The 17,822-nt window shown below is 30.6% G+C and overlaps 2 protein-coding genes across 2 annotated transcripts; both read left to right on the top strand.

The window, feature by feature from the left end:
• The first annotated feature begins 1,185 nt into the window (after window positions 1–1,185).
• LOC130941095 (glucose-1-phosphate adenylyltransferase small subunit 2, chloroplastic) lies at window positions 1,186–4,518 on the top strand. The gene is made up of 9 exons (XM_057869485.1): window positions 1,186–1,552; window positions 1,904–2,200; window positions 2,368–2,637; window positions 2,737–2,916; window positions 3,187–3,290; window positions 3,385–3,496; window positions 3,617–3,715; window positions 3,822–3,941; window positions 4,209–4,518. The coding sequence occupies exons 1-9, from the start codon at window positions 1,286–1,288 to the stop codon at window positions 4,323–4,325; spliced, it is 1,566 nt and encodes a 521-aa protein (XP_057725468.1). The 5' UTR covers window positions 1,186–1,285; the 3' UTR covers window positions 4,326–4,518.
• A 4,924-nt stretch (window positions 4,519–9,442) lies between these two features.
• LOC130941123 (transcriptional regulator STERILE APETALA) lies at window positions 9,443–16,501 on the top strand. The gene is made up of 3 exons (XM_057869520.1): window positions 9,443–9,509; window positions 12,581–12,840; window positions 15,353–16,501. The coding sequence occupies exons 1-3, from the start codon at window positions 9,443–9,445 to the stop codon at window positions 16,499–16,501; spliced, it is 1,476 nt and encodes a 491-aa protein (XP_057725503.1).
• The last annotated feature ends 1,321 nt before the right edge of the window (window positions 16,502–17,822 follow it).

The following is a 17,822-nucleotide window of genomic DNA, read 5'->3' as shown; positions in this document are numbered from 1 at the left end:
TTTTATATACATAACGATCGAGTAGTATGAATTATGAATATCACTCTTAATATATACCATAATAAGCATATAACGTATCGCTAAAATTTAAGTAGTTCATCTCGTTCAAATAAAACTTAATATTCATGCATTGAAAGTTTTGCCATTGAACCAATGTGATTCGAATCAAATTAATATGAGACACGATAAGGGAAAAAAAAAATTGAAATAAGTCTTTAAATACAGAATTTTAAACTAAAAAATAAGGACATAATTTGCATACATTATTAATTAATAATACCAGGTCTTTTTTACTAAATTTATTAAATTATCTACCGATTTTTACAATCGTCTTCATGTTATATTGCACGTGATTTTTTACCAATTCTAAAATATATAATTTATGAAACTAATTCAGTCTCCTCTCTTTGATGGTTAGATTTTATGCATGTGTGTATAATTTAGTATGATCAGCCTTCAATTATATAATTATAAAAAAGAGGCACTCACATAAACACATTTAAAATATTTTTTTAAAGATATTTTTAATAATTAAAATTTAATATATAATTAATTAAATTATGTTATTTTTATCAAAATTAGATCAGATAAATTGATTTGGCAAAAAAATTAATTAACTAAATCTTAAACCAGTCTAAATTAATATTATTTTTTATAGAAAATAACTACAATATTTTTATTATAAAAAATGACAAAATACTCTTATATATATTAATTTTGAGAACCATAAATTTTAACCTTTTTTTTTCTCTCTAAGTCGTAATAATGGGGTTAAGATTTAGGATTATATATATGAGTATTTTAATCATTTTCTAAATAAGGGAATTATTGTATTTTTATAAAAAAATATTAATTTATATCGGTTTAAAATTTAGTTCATCAATTTTTTGGTCAAATCAGTTTGTCCGATCTAATTATGACAGAAATAATACGATTTAATCGATTACATATATTAAATTTTAATGGTTAAAAAATATCATTAAAAAAATATTTTAGACGTCTTTATAAAAATATTATTTGTACACTCAAATCAACTATAAAATTCAATCAGCATATATTGTGTATAAATATATATTATTTATTTATTTTAATACATCTAAGATCTAACATGATTGCTATAATTATATTATGGTAATTTATTTTAAATATAAAAAAAAATTATAAATATCTGGATCAGAAATGGAGAGTAAGAAAGAGAAGAAGAAAACACATTGATAGCCACACACTCACTCACACAACTCTCGCAATTTTCTGTGAGAGCTGTAAGAACAACACAACCACACCAATGGCTTCCATGTCTGCCATCGGCGTTCTCAAGCTTCCTTCTTCTTCTTCTTCTTCTCCTTCTGCCTCCAACAACGCCGCACTCCGAAAGTGCATCCCACGCTCCCTCTCATTCTCCTCCTCACAACTTTCCGGCGACAAGATTTCTTCTCTTCCCGCCGCGTCTTCACGCACGTCAACCTGCACCCGCAATCCTCTGATTGTCACTCCCAAGGCCGTTTCTGATTCACAGAATTCTCAAACTTGTCTTGATCCCGATGCTAGCAGAGTGAGCTTTCACTGCCACTTCTTTTTCTTTCTTACTCTTTTCACAATTTGTGTAAAGATGAGATCTTTTACGATCTCATGTTTGTTATATCATTGACCTAGAATGTGGTTTATGTGTAATTGGAGCTTAATTTTCATTTCATTTGCTTAATAATGTTACGATCACTCTATATAGGATGAAAGGTAGAGAATTTTTTGGTTTCTAAATTGGATCAGGTTGTTTTTGTCATTCATATATGATGCTAACTTTGTAGACACTATCGTCTTCGATTGATCGATGTTCATGGCTCTGTTTTTTCACTGGTGATTGCAAAGTAACATGCTTTGAATTTTGATGATTATGTTTCTTTAGAGTGTTCTTGGCATTATACTTGGAGGTGGTGCTGGGACTCGGCTGTATCCACTGACCAAGAAGCGGGCGAAGCCAGCTGTTCCTCTTGGAGCAAACTATAGGCTCATTGATATTCCTGTTAGCAACTGCCTAAACAGCAATGTGTCCAAGATCTATGTTCTTACACAGTTCAATTCTGCATCCCTTAATCGGCACCTTTCCCGTGCGTATGCAAGCAACATGGGTGGCTACAAGAATGAGGGCTTTGTTGAGGTTCTTGCAGCCCAGCAGAGTCCTGAGAATCCAAATTGGTTCCAGGTAAAATCACAACCTTGACTGCATATGTGGAATCCTTTGTATTGTGCTAATTCCTTTGATTTTGTTAAGCTTTTGAAAATGAATTCGTTACAATCATCTTGTATTTTGGAACTTTGGCACTTCATGTGATATTTCAACAAATCTAAGGTCGTCATTAATCATTGCAGGGTACTGCGGATGCTGTGAGGCAATACTTATGGCTTTTTGAGGAGCACAATGTTTTGGAATTCTTAGTTTTGGCTGGTGACCATTTGTATCGGATGGATTATGAGAAATTCATCCAAGCCCACAGGGAAAGTGATGCCGATATCACTGTGGCTGCATTGCCAATGGATGAAAAGCGTGCCACTGCATTTGGTCTGATGAAGATTGATGAGGAGGGGCGTATAATCGAATTTGCAGAAAAGCCAAAAGGAGAACAGTTGAGAGCTATGAAGGTAAGCATATACAATGTGCAATCAATATAATTTTTTCTGCAATTGTTATCTGCACAGTCGGTTAAAGTGATTGCTTCTATCATTTTTTTTTCCTGCTAGGTTGATACCACTATATTGGGTCTTGATGATGCGAGAGCAAAGGAAATGCCTTATATTGCTAGCATGGGTATATATGTGGTAAGCAAAGATGTGATGTTAAACCTGCTGCGTGACAAGTTTCCCGGTGCAAATGACTTTGGGAGCGAAGTGATTCCTGGTGCAACTTCTATTGGAATGAGAGTATGTGTTCCTTCCATGTATTTAATATTAAGAGGTTTCCTGTTATTTCCATGTATGGACGGGGTATAACTTGAGAAGCTTATAGCATAAATATAAAATGCAAAGAATTTGTTTTTCATGGACTCGGCATGACAATGTATTGCTGAAACTTTTGTTATAGCAAATGTCTTGCTATTGTTTGTTGGTAGTATAACCTTCTTAGCAAATCTCTAAACGTTTTCAGAGCTTCGTTTTCCAAGAGTCTCATGTTATGTTTGTAAATATTCGCAGGTTCAAGCTTACTTGTACGATGGCTACTGGGAAGACATTGGTACCATTGAAGCTTTCTATAATGCCAATTTGGGAATCACTAAAAAGCCGGTTCCAGACTTCAGGTGAACATATATGGCCATTTGATATAATCATTCTACTTTCAATGAATTTCAATTATGCCATTTTTCATGTTCTTTTCCGGCATATTGATTGCAGTTTCTATGATCGTTCATCCCCAATCTACACCCAACCACGATATTTGCCTCCATCTAAGATGCTTGATGCAGATGTCACAGATAGTGTCATTGGTGAAGGATGTGTTATTAAGGTAAGCTGATTAGAACAATAATGACCTACCGATTTTTTTTTCTTATGAACACGAGGCTGATGTATACAGTGAGATTAGTTCATTTATTGGAAACTAACCTTGTCTATGTTTTGTTTGTAGAACTGCAAAATTCATCACTCTGTCGTTGGTCTACGATCTTGCATTTCAGAAGGTGCAATCATTGAAGACACATTGTTAATGGGGGCTGATTACTATGAGGTAATATGGCTAAAAAGTAAAGACTATTATGAAAGTTGCAACACTGAATTCTGCTTGGCAGTTATGAGTTCTAACTTCAATATTTGTTTGTGATTTGTGTTTCCAGACTGAGGCTGACAAGAGGTTCCTGGCGGCTAAAGGCAGTGTTCCAATTGGTATTGGCAAGAATTCTCATATCAAAAGGGCAATCATTGACAAGAATGCACGCATTGGGGAAAATGTCAAGGTAAACATATGCCATTTTGTCCTATTAATCTTCAAAAGTTGTTGCTTTCATAGTTTTGTATATAATCTGATGAACTTAGTACACTAAGTCCTCGTTTAGCAACGTCGCAGGATACAACATACAGAGATAGAAAACTTTGTTCTGTATCTGTGTCATGCGACAGTCTCCAAATCAAATGCCTTTGTAGAAGATTGTACACATGAGTTTTCTACCCTTATTTGTTTTTAGATAATGTAACTAACTTTTAGGTGCAATGTTGTGATTCAGATCGTAAACGGCGACAATGTGCAAGAGGCTGCAAGGGAAACAGATGGGTACTTCATAAAAAGTGGGATTGTGACAATAATCAAGGATGCATTGATTCCAAGTGGAACTGTCATCTAAGATGAATGTGAAAGGCATAGCTTTAGCAATGAATGTTTCTTGTTTTTGCATGGGTGTTTTTGTTTTTGCCAAAGGGGCTTTGTAAGTAGTAAGTAGTAAGAAATGGCGGGAAAGAGAGGACCCTCTTTTGAAGTAGTCATCAACGCTGTAAAGTTCGTTATTCCACTCAAATAAAAGTTTCTTTATTCCAACACGAATAAATAACTAGTATCAGTATGCAAAGATCCACAATTTGCCATAATAGTGTTCGAAACCTACCTCAGGTTGAGATTCAGATTCCCCAAATCCCTAATCTGATCGGCGGCCTTAGCCATCAAATTCTTGCCACCTTCAGTAACCCCTCTACTCAACAGTGTTCCAATCGACGAGGTTCCCCTTCAGTAGGCCTTCGGGCTCGTAATCCCTGCCATCTCCGACCTCCAAAACGACGCCGTAGAGACTTGCAGATTAAGTAAAGAATACAACGAAAGGGGCATTATTGGCATTTCCTTTGAGGCAGTGGAAATCTCTGGAATGACGTGCCTAGTTTTTTTTTATAGGGTTTATGGCCTTCTATTTTTTTGGTATTCCATCGGGCCCTAGGCCCAGAAAAAACAAAAAAGGACCCTTATGGCCTTCATAGTTATACCGTCCAAAAAAATATTACTCAGAATTGCTTCCAAAAAGATGAAGGTCCCAAAAGAGTAAACGAAAAACTAAGTAACTAATTTTTATTACAAAGACAAGGTATTTTAGGAACAATAGAAATCTAATCTCAAAATTTTATTTAACTAACCCAAACCCAAATTAGGCTAATCAGGAATGGCCCAAAAGTAGCCTGGCCTAAAGTTGTTGAATAAAATTAAGTAGCCTGGACCAGATCCGTTCAAGAGCTTCACTTTAAAGTCCAAAAAGAAAATCCTTTATGTACACTGTTTAAACAGGAAAATATGTAACTTCCAAAAAAAAATAAAAGTTATAATGAGTTTTTAGAAGGAAAAAAATTGATAACTACATAAAAGAGACAATAGAGTATATAATAATAGGTTGGAAAAAGAATAAGAAGAATGTAATAGGGAAAAAAAAGTGACAGAAATTAAAAATGTGAGAAGATATTAAAGAACCAAAAAAGAAGAATGAGTAGTGGAAAATATTAAAAATGGGGTGTAGAAATAGTGTTTTTCTACACACATAAAGGTTTTTTATTTTCTCTCCAAGTCAGTAAAGTGTTCATCATATCATCTATAAAAGATCTAAAGCTGTCTGAGTGGTAACTTTCTAAGCGTACTTTATGTGTCTCTCTCACTGTTTTTAATTAACAAATTATATTTACAATATTTTTTGTGTATATATGTGTGTGTGTGAATAACATAGTTTTTCTTATTTCTTATCAATAATTTAAAAATACATATATAATTTTTCTCCAATTGAGTGTTTTTATGATTAGGAATTTATTTATCCAATTAGGTATTTTGTTTGTTATAGTATCATCTTTTCAATGCATAATTCAGCTTTGAAGATTTTAAATAATGTTCCATTGTTCAACCATATATGACAAACTAGTCAAACGAGGACAACCACTCTGCCATTGTAGTGATTGTTCTTCAATTCATGGCAGATTTTGAATTATGTTTTATTTTTCGAAAAATAATTTTAATATTTATTTGAAATTTTAATTTGAAGAATTATGATAATGTCATATTTCTCAACAAGTGCATCTTTAAGGGTAGAAAACTTTTATCAATATAAATTATTTTACTTCAAAATTACCTTATGCTAGTGATTAAAGGGATGCTAAGGAAATAAGAACTACTAAAAAGAAAGAGTTGATAAATAAAGAAGAGTAGTAGTCATTATATTGTTCACCACCCATGAAACATTCCTAGTTAGTTGCTCTTTCCTCAAATTTGACAAATAATTTTTGCAAAGGATAATATTAAAGAAACAAAAAATATCTTATTTAATATTTATTAATTATTATTATAATTAATGAATATTAAATAAAATATATTTTGACTATTTTTTATTAATTTTTTTGTTATTAAACACTTTTATTTTGCAAAATATGACAAATAAAACCTAGCTAATTAATGTCGGTATTTGAACTAACAGCATTTTCAATGTTAGATCTAATTTCAATTTTATTTTTTGTCTTATAAGATGACGTATAAATATTTGTGAGATCATATGTCATAAAATGAAAATTTAAAATTGAAAGTAAAATCTGTTTTCCTCTAATACTTGGCCTTAATTAATTTAGTTAGAATTTTATATTATTTTTAATTATTTCATCAATATAATTATATAAGTGATAAAATTTTATTAATTTTTTATTAACATAATACTGTATCTCTAAGATAATACTAATTTTATTTTATCAATTAATTTTAATATATATTTAATTTTAAATTTATTTATTTCTTAAAAATATAAAAATAATATTTTAAAAATATTCTATTAAAAATATTCTAATTTTAACCCTTTTTTGGATTAGTAGCCCAATTAAGTTAGACTGAACAAAGAGTAAGTAATAAAAGAGCCAATATATATATATTATTTGAAGTTTCAAAGAAGAAAAAAAAGTAAAGTTGATAGGATTAGAATCTTGACTTCACGAAGATTTTATGATGTAAAAGGGAAGAGACCAGGTCCAATGACGGACTTGGATAAGTAAAAAGGTCCTACACTTTTTTCTTCCTAAAGTTTACATAAAGCATTATATTTTAGATTGAAATCTCTCATTCGGTCTAATAATCTAATTAAATAAATACATTATAAAATATGAAAATACAAATAATAAACCAAGTGATCTTTGTTTAACTATCCCGTGTAATTAAGTAAATAAACAAATATGCAAGTGATTAATTTCCTAATTATTATTCAAGCTTTCAACTTACAAGAGAAAAAAGTCCAAGAGTAAAGAGTTGCAATTTATTGATGTTTGCGCCGTTATGCATGTGCTTGAGTAGACACCAAGTTGAAGCAAGAAAAATAATTAGTGACATTAGCAACAAATTGAAGGCATGATCTAGAGTATGACCTTTTTCTCTAGATTCTATATAGGGTCGATTGTGGTTTGTGGATGGATTAATAATCATTATAAATCATATGTTTTGTGGTCATAATAGTGGCACAAAAATGAGGGGACAGTAAATTTCACGCTTATACTTTGGCTAATTTTTTTTGGGTGAATGTGAGATGAGTGATATTTTTTTTTGGTGAAAACTCACGTGCAGTCGATTTCACGTGAAGTTGATAGTTAAAAGTCGTTAGATGAAAATTTAGTCAAATTAATTAAATCATCTAACGACACTCTCAGTTATCAACTTCACATAAAGTCAACTGTACTTGAATTTTTACTTATTTTTTAACATCGTAATTTTGAGTATTTTTTAAAAAATATAAAAAATACATAAATTATTAGATCTAATTTTTGTATCTTATTTTTGTTAAGTATATCGAAAGATTCAATTTTTATACCTCTCACAAATAAAAGAGTTCAATTTTTATACTCCAAATTAATCAATGTCACTTTTAAATATAACACCTCAATAATCTACAATCCAAAATAATATTATTCTCAACCCAATATAAAAAATAAAAAGTGTTATACTTTAGTTCTAGCGCTTATTGCTCTCACTCTCCAAGATTTTCTCATAGTAAAATATTAAAATAATAAAATTAATAAACGGGAACATTCAGTCATGTTTGTTGTGCTTTCCTTGAATAATGATTATAGTGCAAAAGTTAATTGGAAATTTAGAATGAAGACCAACTAAATGTGGAAAGCAAGGCTAATAATAATGTAGTCTATTACAAGTGGTGCTAAAGAAGAAACCTTTTTCATCAAATCAATAGACAAGACTCAATTTGGCAATATACTTACAAATTCTGCTTAATTACATTATTTCCAACTTAAAATATTTTTTTTGGTTATAATTCTTCAATGTATCTCTCATTTTATGTATTTATAAGAGTTTAATTTTAATATACTAATAGTGTAAAATATTTTACACATTCTCGTATAATCACAACCATTCTCTATTTTGAATGATTATTCACGTACGATTAATATAAAAAGTAGTTATTTTTACTAATATGACATTATATAGTAATAATTTTACGCTGTATCAAAATTTAATTCTATTTATAAAAGGTTTATGATTACAAAAAATTAATGTACTATTTTTTATATAATAAAATATTATTATGTAAAAATATTGTAACGAAATGTTTGACTTGCTTGTGTTCTAATTAAATGAGTACTAAAATGACAAAAATTATGAAAGTTCAGATATGTAGACATCATCATATTCCTCTCTTGTCTCTTTCTTCTCTTGAATATGTCCTCGAATGCGAATATATATGCAGCTTCTACCGATGACCATATTCAAAACTCAAAAGGAGGTATATATACTTTTAAAAAAATGTAAAATAAAATAAAAAGTCGCCTATGTAATAATGTATTATTATAAAAATACACAAGAAATAAATACTATTTATTGACACATTAGTATTAATAATATCATAAATAAATAATAGATTAATAATCACTTCCAATTCTTGTAATAATGATGTTATTTGTATATATGGCAATATGGCATGCACTACACCTTGTTTTAAATAATATAATTAATCTTATGCATATATCATATGTGCACTTCATACCATATAGCATATAGTTGTGTTTATTAGGCAAGCCCATTTAAAGACACAAAAAAATTCTACGATTATAATAGAAATACATCAATAAAAATTAACCCCAACAAATTAAATCATTAAAATCAAGCATATTACAGATTTTATTACAACTTTGGAAAATCCTCTTTCAACTGAAGAACACATTAAAATTATTTAATAAGACTTTGATGAAGACTATCAAATATTGCTTACTATAATCAATACAAAATTAGAGACTTATTCACTGCCATAAGTAGAGAAGATCATGTCCCGCAATCCAAAAATTTTATTCGTATACTAAAATTAGTCTATATATTTGTACATAAATATATATGTGATTTAATTTATTTTCAATATGTATTTATATTTTAATATATATTTTATATTATTGACTAATTTTAATATATACGTAACATAATCAGTTTCATTCCAAACAAATTCAGCTGAAATTGAATACAATGGACCATGGACCAGATGACCAAGTCCAATTTGAAAATGGTGAAAATATTCCTATTCTACATATTGGTAACTTCTTAATTTATGTTTTAGAATTCTAAAAGTGATTTTTTCTTCAAAAATTAATAGACATTTCTGAAATTATAAATAATTTAATTAGTGTGTCAAAATTTGTAAAAGATATATATATTTTTTTAATTTTACGCTTTTCAATGTGTAATTAAATATGAATTTGATAACAAGATACTTTTGCAGGGATATAAAAAATATGGATTATGCATGTTTGTGAGTATCACTATTTTTCAAATCCTATTACAACTCTAATCCTACACTTTATTCATTACAATTTTCTTCTTTTGATTTGTGGCACAAGAGACTATGTCACTCAACACTTAAAACTGTAAGACTTGCGCTAAATCAATGTAATAATATTTGGTAGAAATTTAGGTGTAGTTGGTTTTATATAAAATTGATATCTAAAAGCCGTTAGATGATTTGATTGATTTGATAAAATTTTTATCTAGTTTTCAGCTATCAACTTCACGTGAAATCGACTGTATCTAAATTTTTACCGTAATATTTCTTTCAATAATAATATTAATTCTGATTCAATTCATCACGTGTGTGAAAGTTATGTAAATGCAAACCATAATGTTAGAGAAACAACAAAAAAAACACTTAAAATTTATTTTATTTAATATTTATTAATTTTTATAGTAATTAATAAATATTAAAAAAATAAATTCTGGTTAATTTTGATTAAATTTTTTTTTATAAATTTTTTCGATTTTATTTAATATTTATTAATTGTTATAGTAATTAATAAATATTTAAAAAATAAATTCTGGTTAATTTTGACTAAATTTTTTTATTATAAAATTTTTCGATACATTAATTTCTTTTTCAAGATTTAAGGCTGCGTTTGTTTATGAGAACAGGACACGATAAGACACTGAGAACGGGATAGGATATTGATGGACAGAGACACAAAATTGTGTTCTTGTATTCTGTTTGGTGATAAACTAAAACAAATTATGAAAATCTAATTTATTCTCATTTTTTTCATTTAAAAAATTTGAGATAAAAAATATAATAATAAAAATATATAATTATAAAAAATTAACAAAAACAATGAAAAAAGAATGAAAAATAAGTTGTGTCCTTTATTAGTATTTCTGTGTCTTTTCTGTTAAGATGGATATAAAATATACTAATTCGGTGTCTCTAAATACACTATTTTTATTCATGTCTTTTCTACCAAATATAATTTTATATCTTAGTATTCGATCTGTCTCTCTAAACAAATGCAGCCTAATTGCTCTTTTATAGTTTGTGTTCTAAACAAACGCAGCCTAATTGCTCTTTTATAGTTTGTGTTCTGTGATGTTGGGGTCCAGCATCTTTAATTTCTCATTTATTAAACATGTTTGTGCTTTTTTATTAGTTAATAAGTCTCACATTTTTCATGCTTTTAAACAGCATAAAAAAGTGGTTAACTAATAGCAACTACAACAGTGTTAGTTTTTTAGTTTTCTATACCTAGACGGTGGCTGTTCATATGTTTTCATGAAAGATATATTATATTAATCATTTAATTAAATATATTAATGTGTATTTGTATTGGATATTTTCTTTGACTTAGACTTTTGACCTCATTAATTAACACTTCCTTGATTTTAGTTGGCTTTATCCTTAAGTGACTACTTAAATAATAATTTTTTTATATATAAATAATAATAAAAAATTTATAAATGATTTAATATAATAAATGTTAAAATTTTAATAATTATTATCTTTATATAAAATCATTCGATAATTACCTTATACTTTGCACTTAAGTAAAGAACCATAGACATTCATAACCAAAAGGTATATATTAACAACTGACAACTATTAAAAAATATAAATTTTTTTTTTTCATAATTATCAACTATTACTATTCAAAATTTTAATTATTAAATTAGTAATATTATTTATTTATCATTATCATCTAAATTTTTTAGTGTTTTCAAATTATACCGTTGACTGATACATAACATTTATAATTATATTTTTATTATATTTAATATTATTCAATTATTTTATTAATAATAATTTAAAAATAAATAAAAAATAAAATAAATTATAATTAAATTTTAATCTATCTTGAATTGATTTTTTTTATTATTTTTGAAATAAATAGCAGTAGTACAATATAATTAAGGAGAATATTAGAAAATTATAAAAATTTATTATTTTTAAATATCAGTTAATTATTAATATTTAAAAATATAAAATAAAATATATTATTAAATTAAAAAAATCAAATTAATGATTAAATATCATGAAATTATTATTATAAAAATTTAAGCTAAAAAAATTATAATATTAATGATTATATTTCTAATATTTTTCTTTAAATAAGAGTCTATTTTAAATTTATTTTATTTTTATATAGATCTTTTTTAGTATTTTATATTTTTTTTATTTTTAAAATTTACTAAAAATTAAATCTTAAACTTTTTAAATATAAAATTTTGATAATATATCATAATATTACTTATCTAAAAAATGTAAATTATATAACATTAATAATTATATTTTTAATATTATATAATAATAATAATAAAAAAATAAAAATTTATGTACAGTTAATTTTACATAAAATTGATGATTGAAAGCGATTAAATGATTTAACTAATTTGACTGAATTTTTATCTAAGAACTTTCAATCATCAATTTCTTATAAAGTTGACTCTACGTAAATTTTTACCTAATAAAAATAATAAATTTTAATGACTCTATCCGTTATCTAAAACGAATTTGATAGAAATATGAGTATTTTATTTGGAGGAGAAGAGTATGATGGTATTGGAATATAGTATAGTGTATTGAATAGAGTATAGAGAGAAGAGAGAGAGAGAGAGAGAGTATAGAAATTAGAAAGAGATATAAGAAATTGAAATGATCGGTTTTGGGACCCTCAGTTTATGTCCTTATCTCCAACCTTTTTGTCCTTCCTTTCTTTCTTTCTTTCTTTCTTCCTCTCTTTCTTTCTCTTCTTCTTCTCTCCCCTAAACCCCACCATCATCCATCATCCACTTCTTTAATTCTCATGTCATCATCACCATCATCATCATCATCAACATCATCATCCTCATCATCAACATCTTCTCCTTCTCCTCCTCCTCCTCCTTCAAATGCTGCTGCTTCCGACGCCAATGCTGCCCCCGACTCTTCTTTCCGGAGGTCCACCCGCGAATTCGGAGAGTCTTCCACTGCTCGCCAGCAACGTCTACGTGCCATGAACGAGGCTCTCCCCGAGGTCCTTCTCGAAATACTCGCTGCTCAAGTTGCCATTGATGCTTCCAACCGCCATGGTCGCTTGGCTGCTGCTCCTGCCGTTGCTCGTTTGTTTCAGGTTCTTCCCTTAACAATCTTTTCTTTTTCAATGCAATAATAATAAAAATAATAACAATAATAATAATAATCAATCTCCTCCATCATCACGGGTTGTAAACTCGACAAAATATTGGTCAAGTCAAACATGAAAACCATTGCAACAACCTGCAGGTGCTGATTCTTTTTTCTTTTTTCTATTTTCTATTTTCTATTTTATTATTTCTTTTCAAAATAAATTAGGTTTAAGTTATGGAAGATATATATTCTCTACTACTACTACATACTACTTATCAAGCATCCTAGAAGAGAAACAGTTTGTATTATGATGAGAAAGCAATCAAGAACCTACTTTTACGTGGGTCATTTTCTTAATAAATAAATAAAAAAAAAAGTGTCCCTTTCAAAGATGGAAGGGGGGCTTGGATTTTCTTGTTGGCAATGTTCCTACTTGATAGTACCTAGCTATAGCTTATATCTTGCTCCAAAACATGTCTAGTTTTGGGGACCTCCTTTTTCATTTATCCAATTAAAAAGGTTTCTTTGTGTTGCATTCCAATTTGCCATTTCCCTTTCTTGGAATTCATCCTTTTTGACTCACTTTTTTTTTTTTAAATTTTATTCATGCTACCTAGGCTAGCAAGATCCATTGCATGCCTTTCTAGCTATCTTAAGATTTAAATATATGAACATAAGTTGATATGCATTTGTAGTTTACTTATGTGCCTTACAAGTGCATCATTTCCATATATAGTAGTTAAGTTAGACCTCTCAAAATTAATAGTATTATTAGTATCTTGATAAATAAATATGAAGATCTAGAATTAGATATGAAGTACCCCCGGCCGCCCTCACAATATTATATTATTATTATATGTATTAGGGTTTTAATAGTGATTAGGCATTGGTTAATTACTTGAAACATGTTTAATGGAAAGTACATATATATGGGTCAAAAAGAAGGTTGTGCATAATGCCAAAAGGCACATGCCATGGCAAGGTTGTCATTACAACTTCCCATTCCTTTTGTATATATATCTGCGGAGTTCACACCTATCATTATTTTGGCTTTCTTTCCTAATAAGTTAAATATTGTCTCATATAACATATTCATATAAGTAAATAATTATGACAATTTTCTTACACACATCATACTTGTGACTTGGGACATGGTGCATGCTTATTCTTAGCTTTGACTAGAAACTATCAACCTTTTTATATCTGAACCAGCAACTATGCAGAATATAACAAAATAAATTAGTATATATATATATATATATATATATATATATATATCTGAATATAAATATATTTATTCTTTTATATATCATGGATGAGCATCTATAGGTATAGGTATAGGTATATACCTTATTTTTTTTCTATAAATTTCATATATAAATAATTAAGTAAGAAATTCAAGTGCAGTGACTTCACGTGAAATTGATAGTTGTTATATGATTTACTCGATTTGACTAAATTTTCATCTAATAGCTCTCAGCTATCAATTTCACACGTAAAGTCGACTGCACCTGCGTTTTCACCAATAACTAAACCTAACAAAAAAAAAAGAAAAATGCAAGTGAATTTGTTTTTGCATTTGAGTGTAGAGGGTTTTGTAGTGTCTGTTCCAAATCCTAGAGCTTGAAGTAGGAATAATTCATTGGTGCATTGATGAGCAGTTGATGTTTTTGTCTTTGGTGTTTGTTGGACCGGTCTTTGTGTGCGTGAATAGAAGTAGAGATTCGCTGGTTTGAACAAGACAGGCACTTGGGCATACCTTTCTCGGAAATGAAAGTGAAATGTTTGTGGGGAAGCACGCTTTTGATACCATGTTTATACTTTGATTTGATACACAACACATGCCTACACTACATACAACAAACAGCAACTAATATTTTGACTAAGCTAGTTTCGTTATTATCTTACCCATATCTGTGGGTATGGACCACATCAATCTCTCTCATCCTTTCTCACTTCACTTCTTCTCCATTCTCTTCTTCCTTATTATTTTATGTGAGATTATTGGATTAGTATATGTTATGTTATATAGGTAGGGTACTGTTTGTATGAGCATCATGATCGAGCAAGCCCTAAACTCAAGTACACTGCGCATGTATTATGTATAGATAGATATTGTCTGTATTAATTAATTAGGCAACTTAATTTCCATTCATGTGTCTCTATTCTATCTATCTATCTCCTGCTTCTCTGTGCCGCTGATGATGCTACCCACTGCACCTACCTTCATGCCTATATATATATAACACTGCTTCTCTCTCTTGCTGGGTCAATATAATAATATAATATGCTACTTATGGTTAAGCAGACAGAAAGTAAAATAAAGTAGATAAACGAAGAATATTAGATACACATAAGATTCCAAACGGTATTAAACTTTCTATATATGGCTAGATCATTTTAGTGACTTTGCTTAATATAACAAAACACCCTGTATGCTTGGAAAGTTAATTGGACTTGCTCTGTATTTTGGTTGGTCCACTTTTTATTATTATTATTATTTTATGTGCATGCAGGTTTGTTCTACATGGCGAGGGGTCTCACACTTGGATCCACTGTGGCAGAGACTTACCAGATTGATCTGGCGCCGGGCCTACTTAATACGCGACACGTGGCGAGAGGAGTACATCTACTGGCATCGGACGGCTAGGAACTTTGCATTGGGAGCACCCTCTTTCCATGTCCCACACTTCGATCCTTCTATGCCTCCCAATGGCGCCGGCGACCGTCAAACCCTGCTATGCCGCTGCCTTGCTCTCTCTGACCGCCACCTCGCCTGCGGCTTTGCGGACGGCACGGTCCGCCTTTTCGATGTTGAGACTCTCGCCCACGTCAGCACATTCCGGACTAACCACGGGCCGCGGTTCGGCCCGTTCTCCCGGTCCGTGTCCGGAATAATCCTCTCTAACAGCACGCTCACCTTTGCTAGACTCGACGGGGATATTTTCGTGGCGTCGGTCAACGTGGCCAACGAACCACCGCAACAGGTGGTTGCGGGTGACGTGGTGAACAACGGCGTTTTAGTTGAGTTCGCGGGAAACAGTCGGTGGTGGGTGGGCTTATACGCAGGCCTTCCGGGCCGGGCTTTCCAAATATGGGACGCGCCCAACCAGCAACTGGTATCAGTGGGCGGGACGTTAACAGATCCGGAAACGGTTATGGGATGGCACATGCTAACAGAATTAGTTGAGCCAGTTGGGCGCGTGAGAGTAACGGAACCAGATTACGTCGTGGCGTGCACGAGCTCGAGATTAGTTTGTTTTAGTTTGTGGAACCCGGAGGAAGTTATACGCGACGTGGGTTCTGTTACGGGGTTCGTTGTAAGCAGTTTGGACGCGCGTCACGATGCGTTTGTGGTTGTCGAGAGGAACGGTTATGGTACCGTGCGACGCGCCAGCACGTTCGAGCGGTTGAGTAGGTTCCGGTTGAGGCCTCCGTGGGTTAGGGGTTTGTTAGCGTGCATCAACTTGGGTTATGTGTTAACTTACTCCGGGGTCTCTCGGATGCTAAGGGTTTGGAACATTGAGCAACTTGCTGGGGTTTTCTGTTGCGCGTTGGAAGTTAGGGATAATGCACCTGAGGGTAATGCCATGGTGGCAAATGAAAGACACGTGGCGATTTCTTGGAATGACACCTTCATACAGTTATTGGATTTTGGTGTATAGTATTATTGTTCTTAGCTTAATTAGCTTGAGAGTAGAGATTTCATTGTTCATCTTGTTCGGCAGGCCTCACATTATTCCAAATTTTAGATTCCATTTTGTATCTACCCTCACAAGAATCACATTCACATCCATCCATTGTTGTCATTATTTATTTATTTAACCCTTATATTGTCAAAGATATAATTAATATCATGGGAAATTGGGCATGCATGGGATAAGTGATCTTGTACTTTGTGAAGAATGAGTATTCAAATTATTAACCCTAACTATAGTGCTGATTGGATGCTTATAAAGGTAATCAAATAATAAAATTCATTGCCACGCTTTTCTTGGAAGTGAAATAGAAAATTCATGTAGGGAAGCACGCCTACATGCGCAAAATAAGAAATTAAGACCCTAGATTTTATGACTATATGGACCACATCTAATTAATAATTAAATTAACAACACGGGCACATTAAATAATTTATATACTACTATATCCTTTCTCGTGCTTCTACTAGGTCAGATCCCCAATGTTCATCAGAATCCATATTATTAAGTTATTAACAACCTCTCATGTTTCGAATCAACCAGCAAGATACCGGTGCATGCATGTTCTGACTTAGGGAAAAAAAATTAATTTTCATATACTATCACATCGGTGCAAATAATTAATTTTTATGATATAGTTTATTTTTTGGGGGGTTCTGAAAAGATAATTCGGTGTTGTGAAGTGAACGGAGACTTATTTGTTTGACTATTTCTGAATTTCTGTAGAACTGAGATCTTTGGAATGAGAATGATAGAAGATAGACATTACACGAAAACAAACAAAAGAAACTTTTTGAATTGACAATGCCTTGAACCAGAAATCTTAAATAGAAAATATGATTCTGATTGGTATAAAATAGACAATAAAGCAGTGGTGTTGTTTGTATGTATTACCACTTCATTTGTTTGTTTGTTTTGGTTTTTATTTTGATAATAATTTTAAGTATGATTTTGGTTTTTAATAGGAGCATGGTGTAAGTATGTAACATTTATAACTTGTTGAATCCCTATTATTTTGAGCAACATTTTTTGGGACACGTGCATCTGAGTATGAAATCTTAATCTATTATTTACCATATATCGATCAAATATACAAAGTACACTAGTATTCTGGTTCCATACTTGACTTGTTGGTCATAACCATGTTTCTGCTACTTGATGACAAAACTGTTCACCATGATGTTAAGTCTAAATGAAAAGGACACTGCATGTGTAAGCTAAGAATGCAGAAAAAAAAAAACATTATTTTATGTTATTTTTTAGTTAATAATTGTTTTATTGTTATTAT

The sequence above is a fragment of the Arachis stenosperma genome, chromosome 7 (assembly GCF_014773155.1).
Source record: "Arachis stenosperma cultivar V10309 chromosome 7, arast.V10309.gnm1.PFL2, whole genome shotgun sequence".
NCBI classification, from domain to species: domain Eukaryota; kingdom Viridiplantae; phylum Streptophyta; class Magnoliopsida; order Fabales; family Fabaceae; genus Arachis; species Arachis stenosperma.
This window is presented reverse-complemented; position numbering and strand designations above follow the sequence as displayed.

What these genes read in the sequence shown, in the direction of transcription:
- LOC130941095 (XM_057869485.1), top strand. Translation starts at nt 1,286, where the DNA reads ATGGCTTCCATGTCTGCCATCGGCGTTCTCAAGCTTCCTTCTTCTTCT. An exon ending in AAGCCGGTTCCAGACTTCAG is followed by an intron (nt 3,291 to 3,384) that starts GTGAACATATAT and finishes TATTGATTGCAG; the next exon opens with TTTCTATGATCGTTCATCCC. An exon ending in GCATTGGGGAAAATGTCAAG is followed by an intron (nt 3,942 to 4,208) that starts GTAAACATATGC and finishes GTTGTGATTCAG; the next exon opens with ATCGTAAACGGCGACAATGT.
- LOC130941123 (XM_057869520.1), top strand. Translation starts at nt 9,443, where the DNA reads ATGGACCATGGACCAGATGACCAAGTCCAATTTGAAAATGGTGAAAAT. An exon ending in TATTCCTATTCTACATATTG is followed by an intron (nt 9,510 to 12,580) that starts GTAACTTCTTAA and finishes CATCATCCTCAT; the next exon opens with CATCAACATCTTCTCCTTCT. An exon ending in CCGTTGCTCGTTTGTTTCAG is followed by an intron (nt 12,841 to 15,352) that starts GTTCTTCCCTTA and finishes ATGTGCATGCAG; the next exon opens with GTTTGTTCTACATGGCGAGG.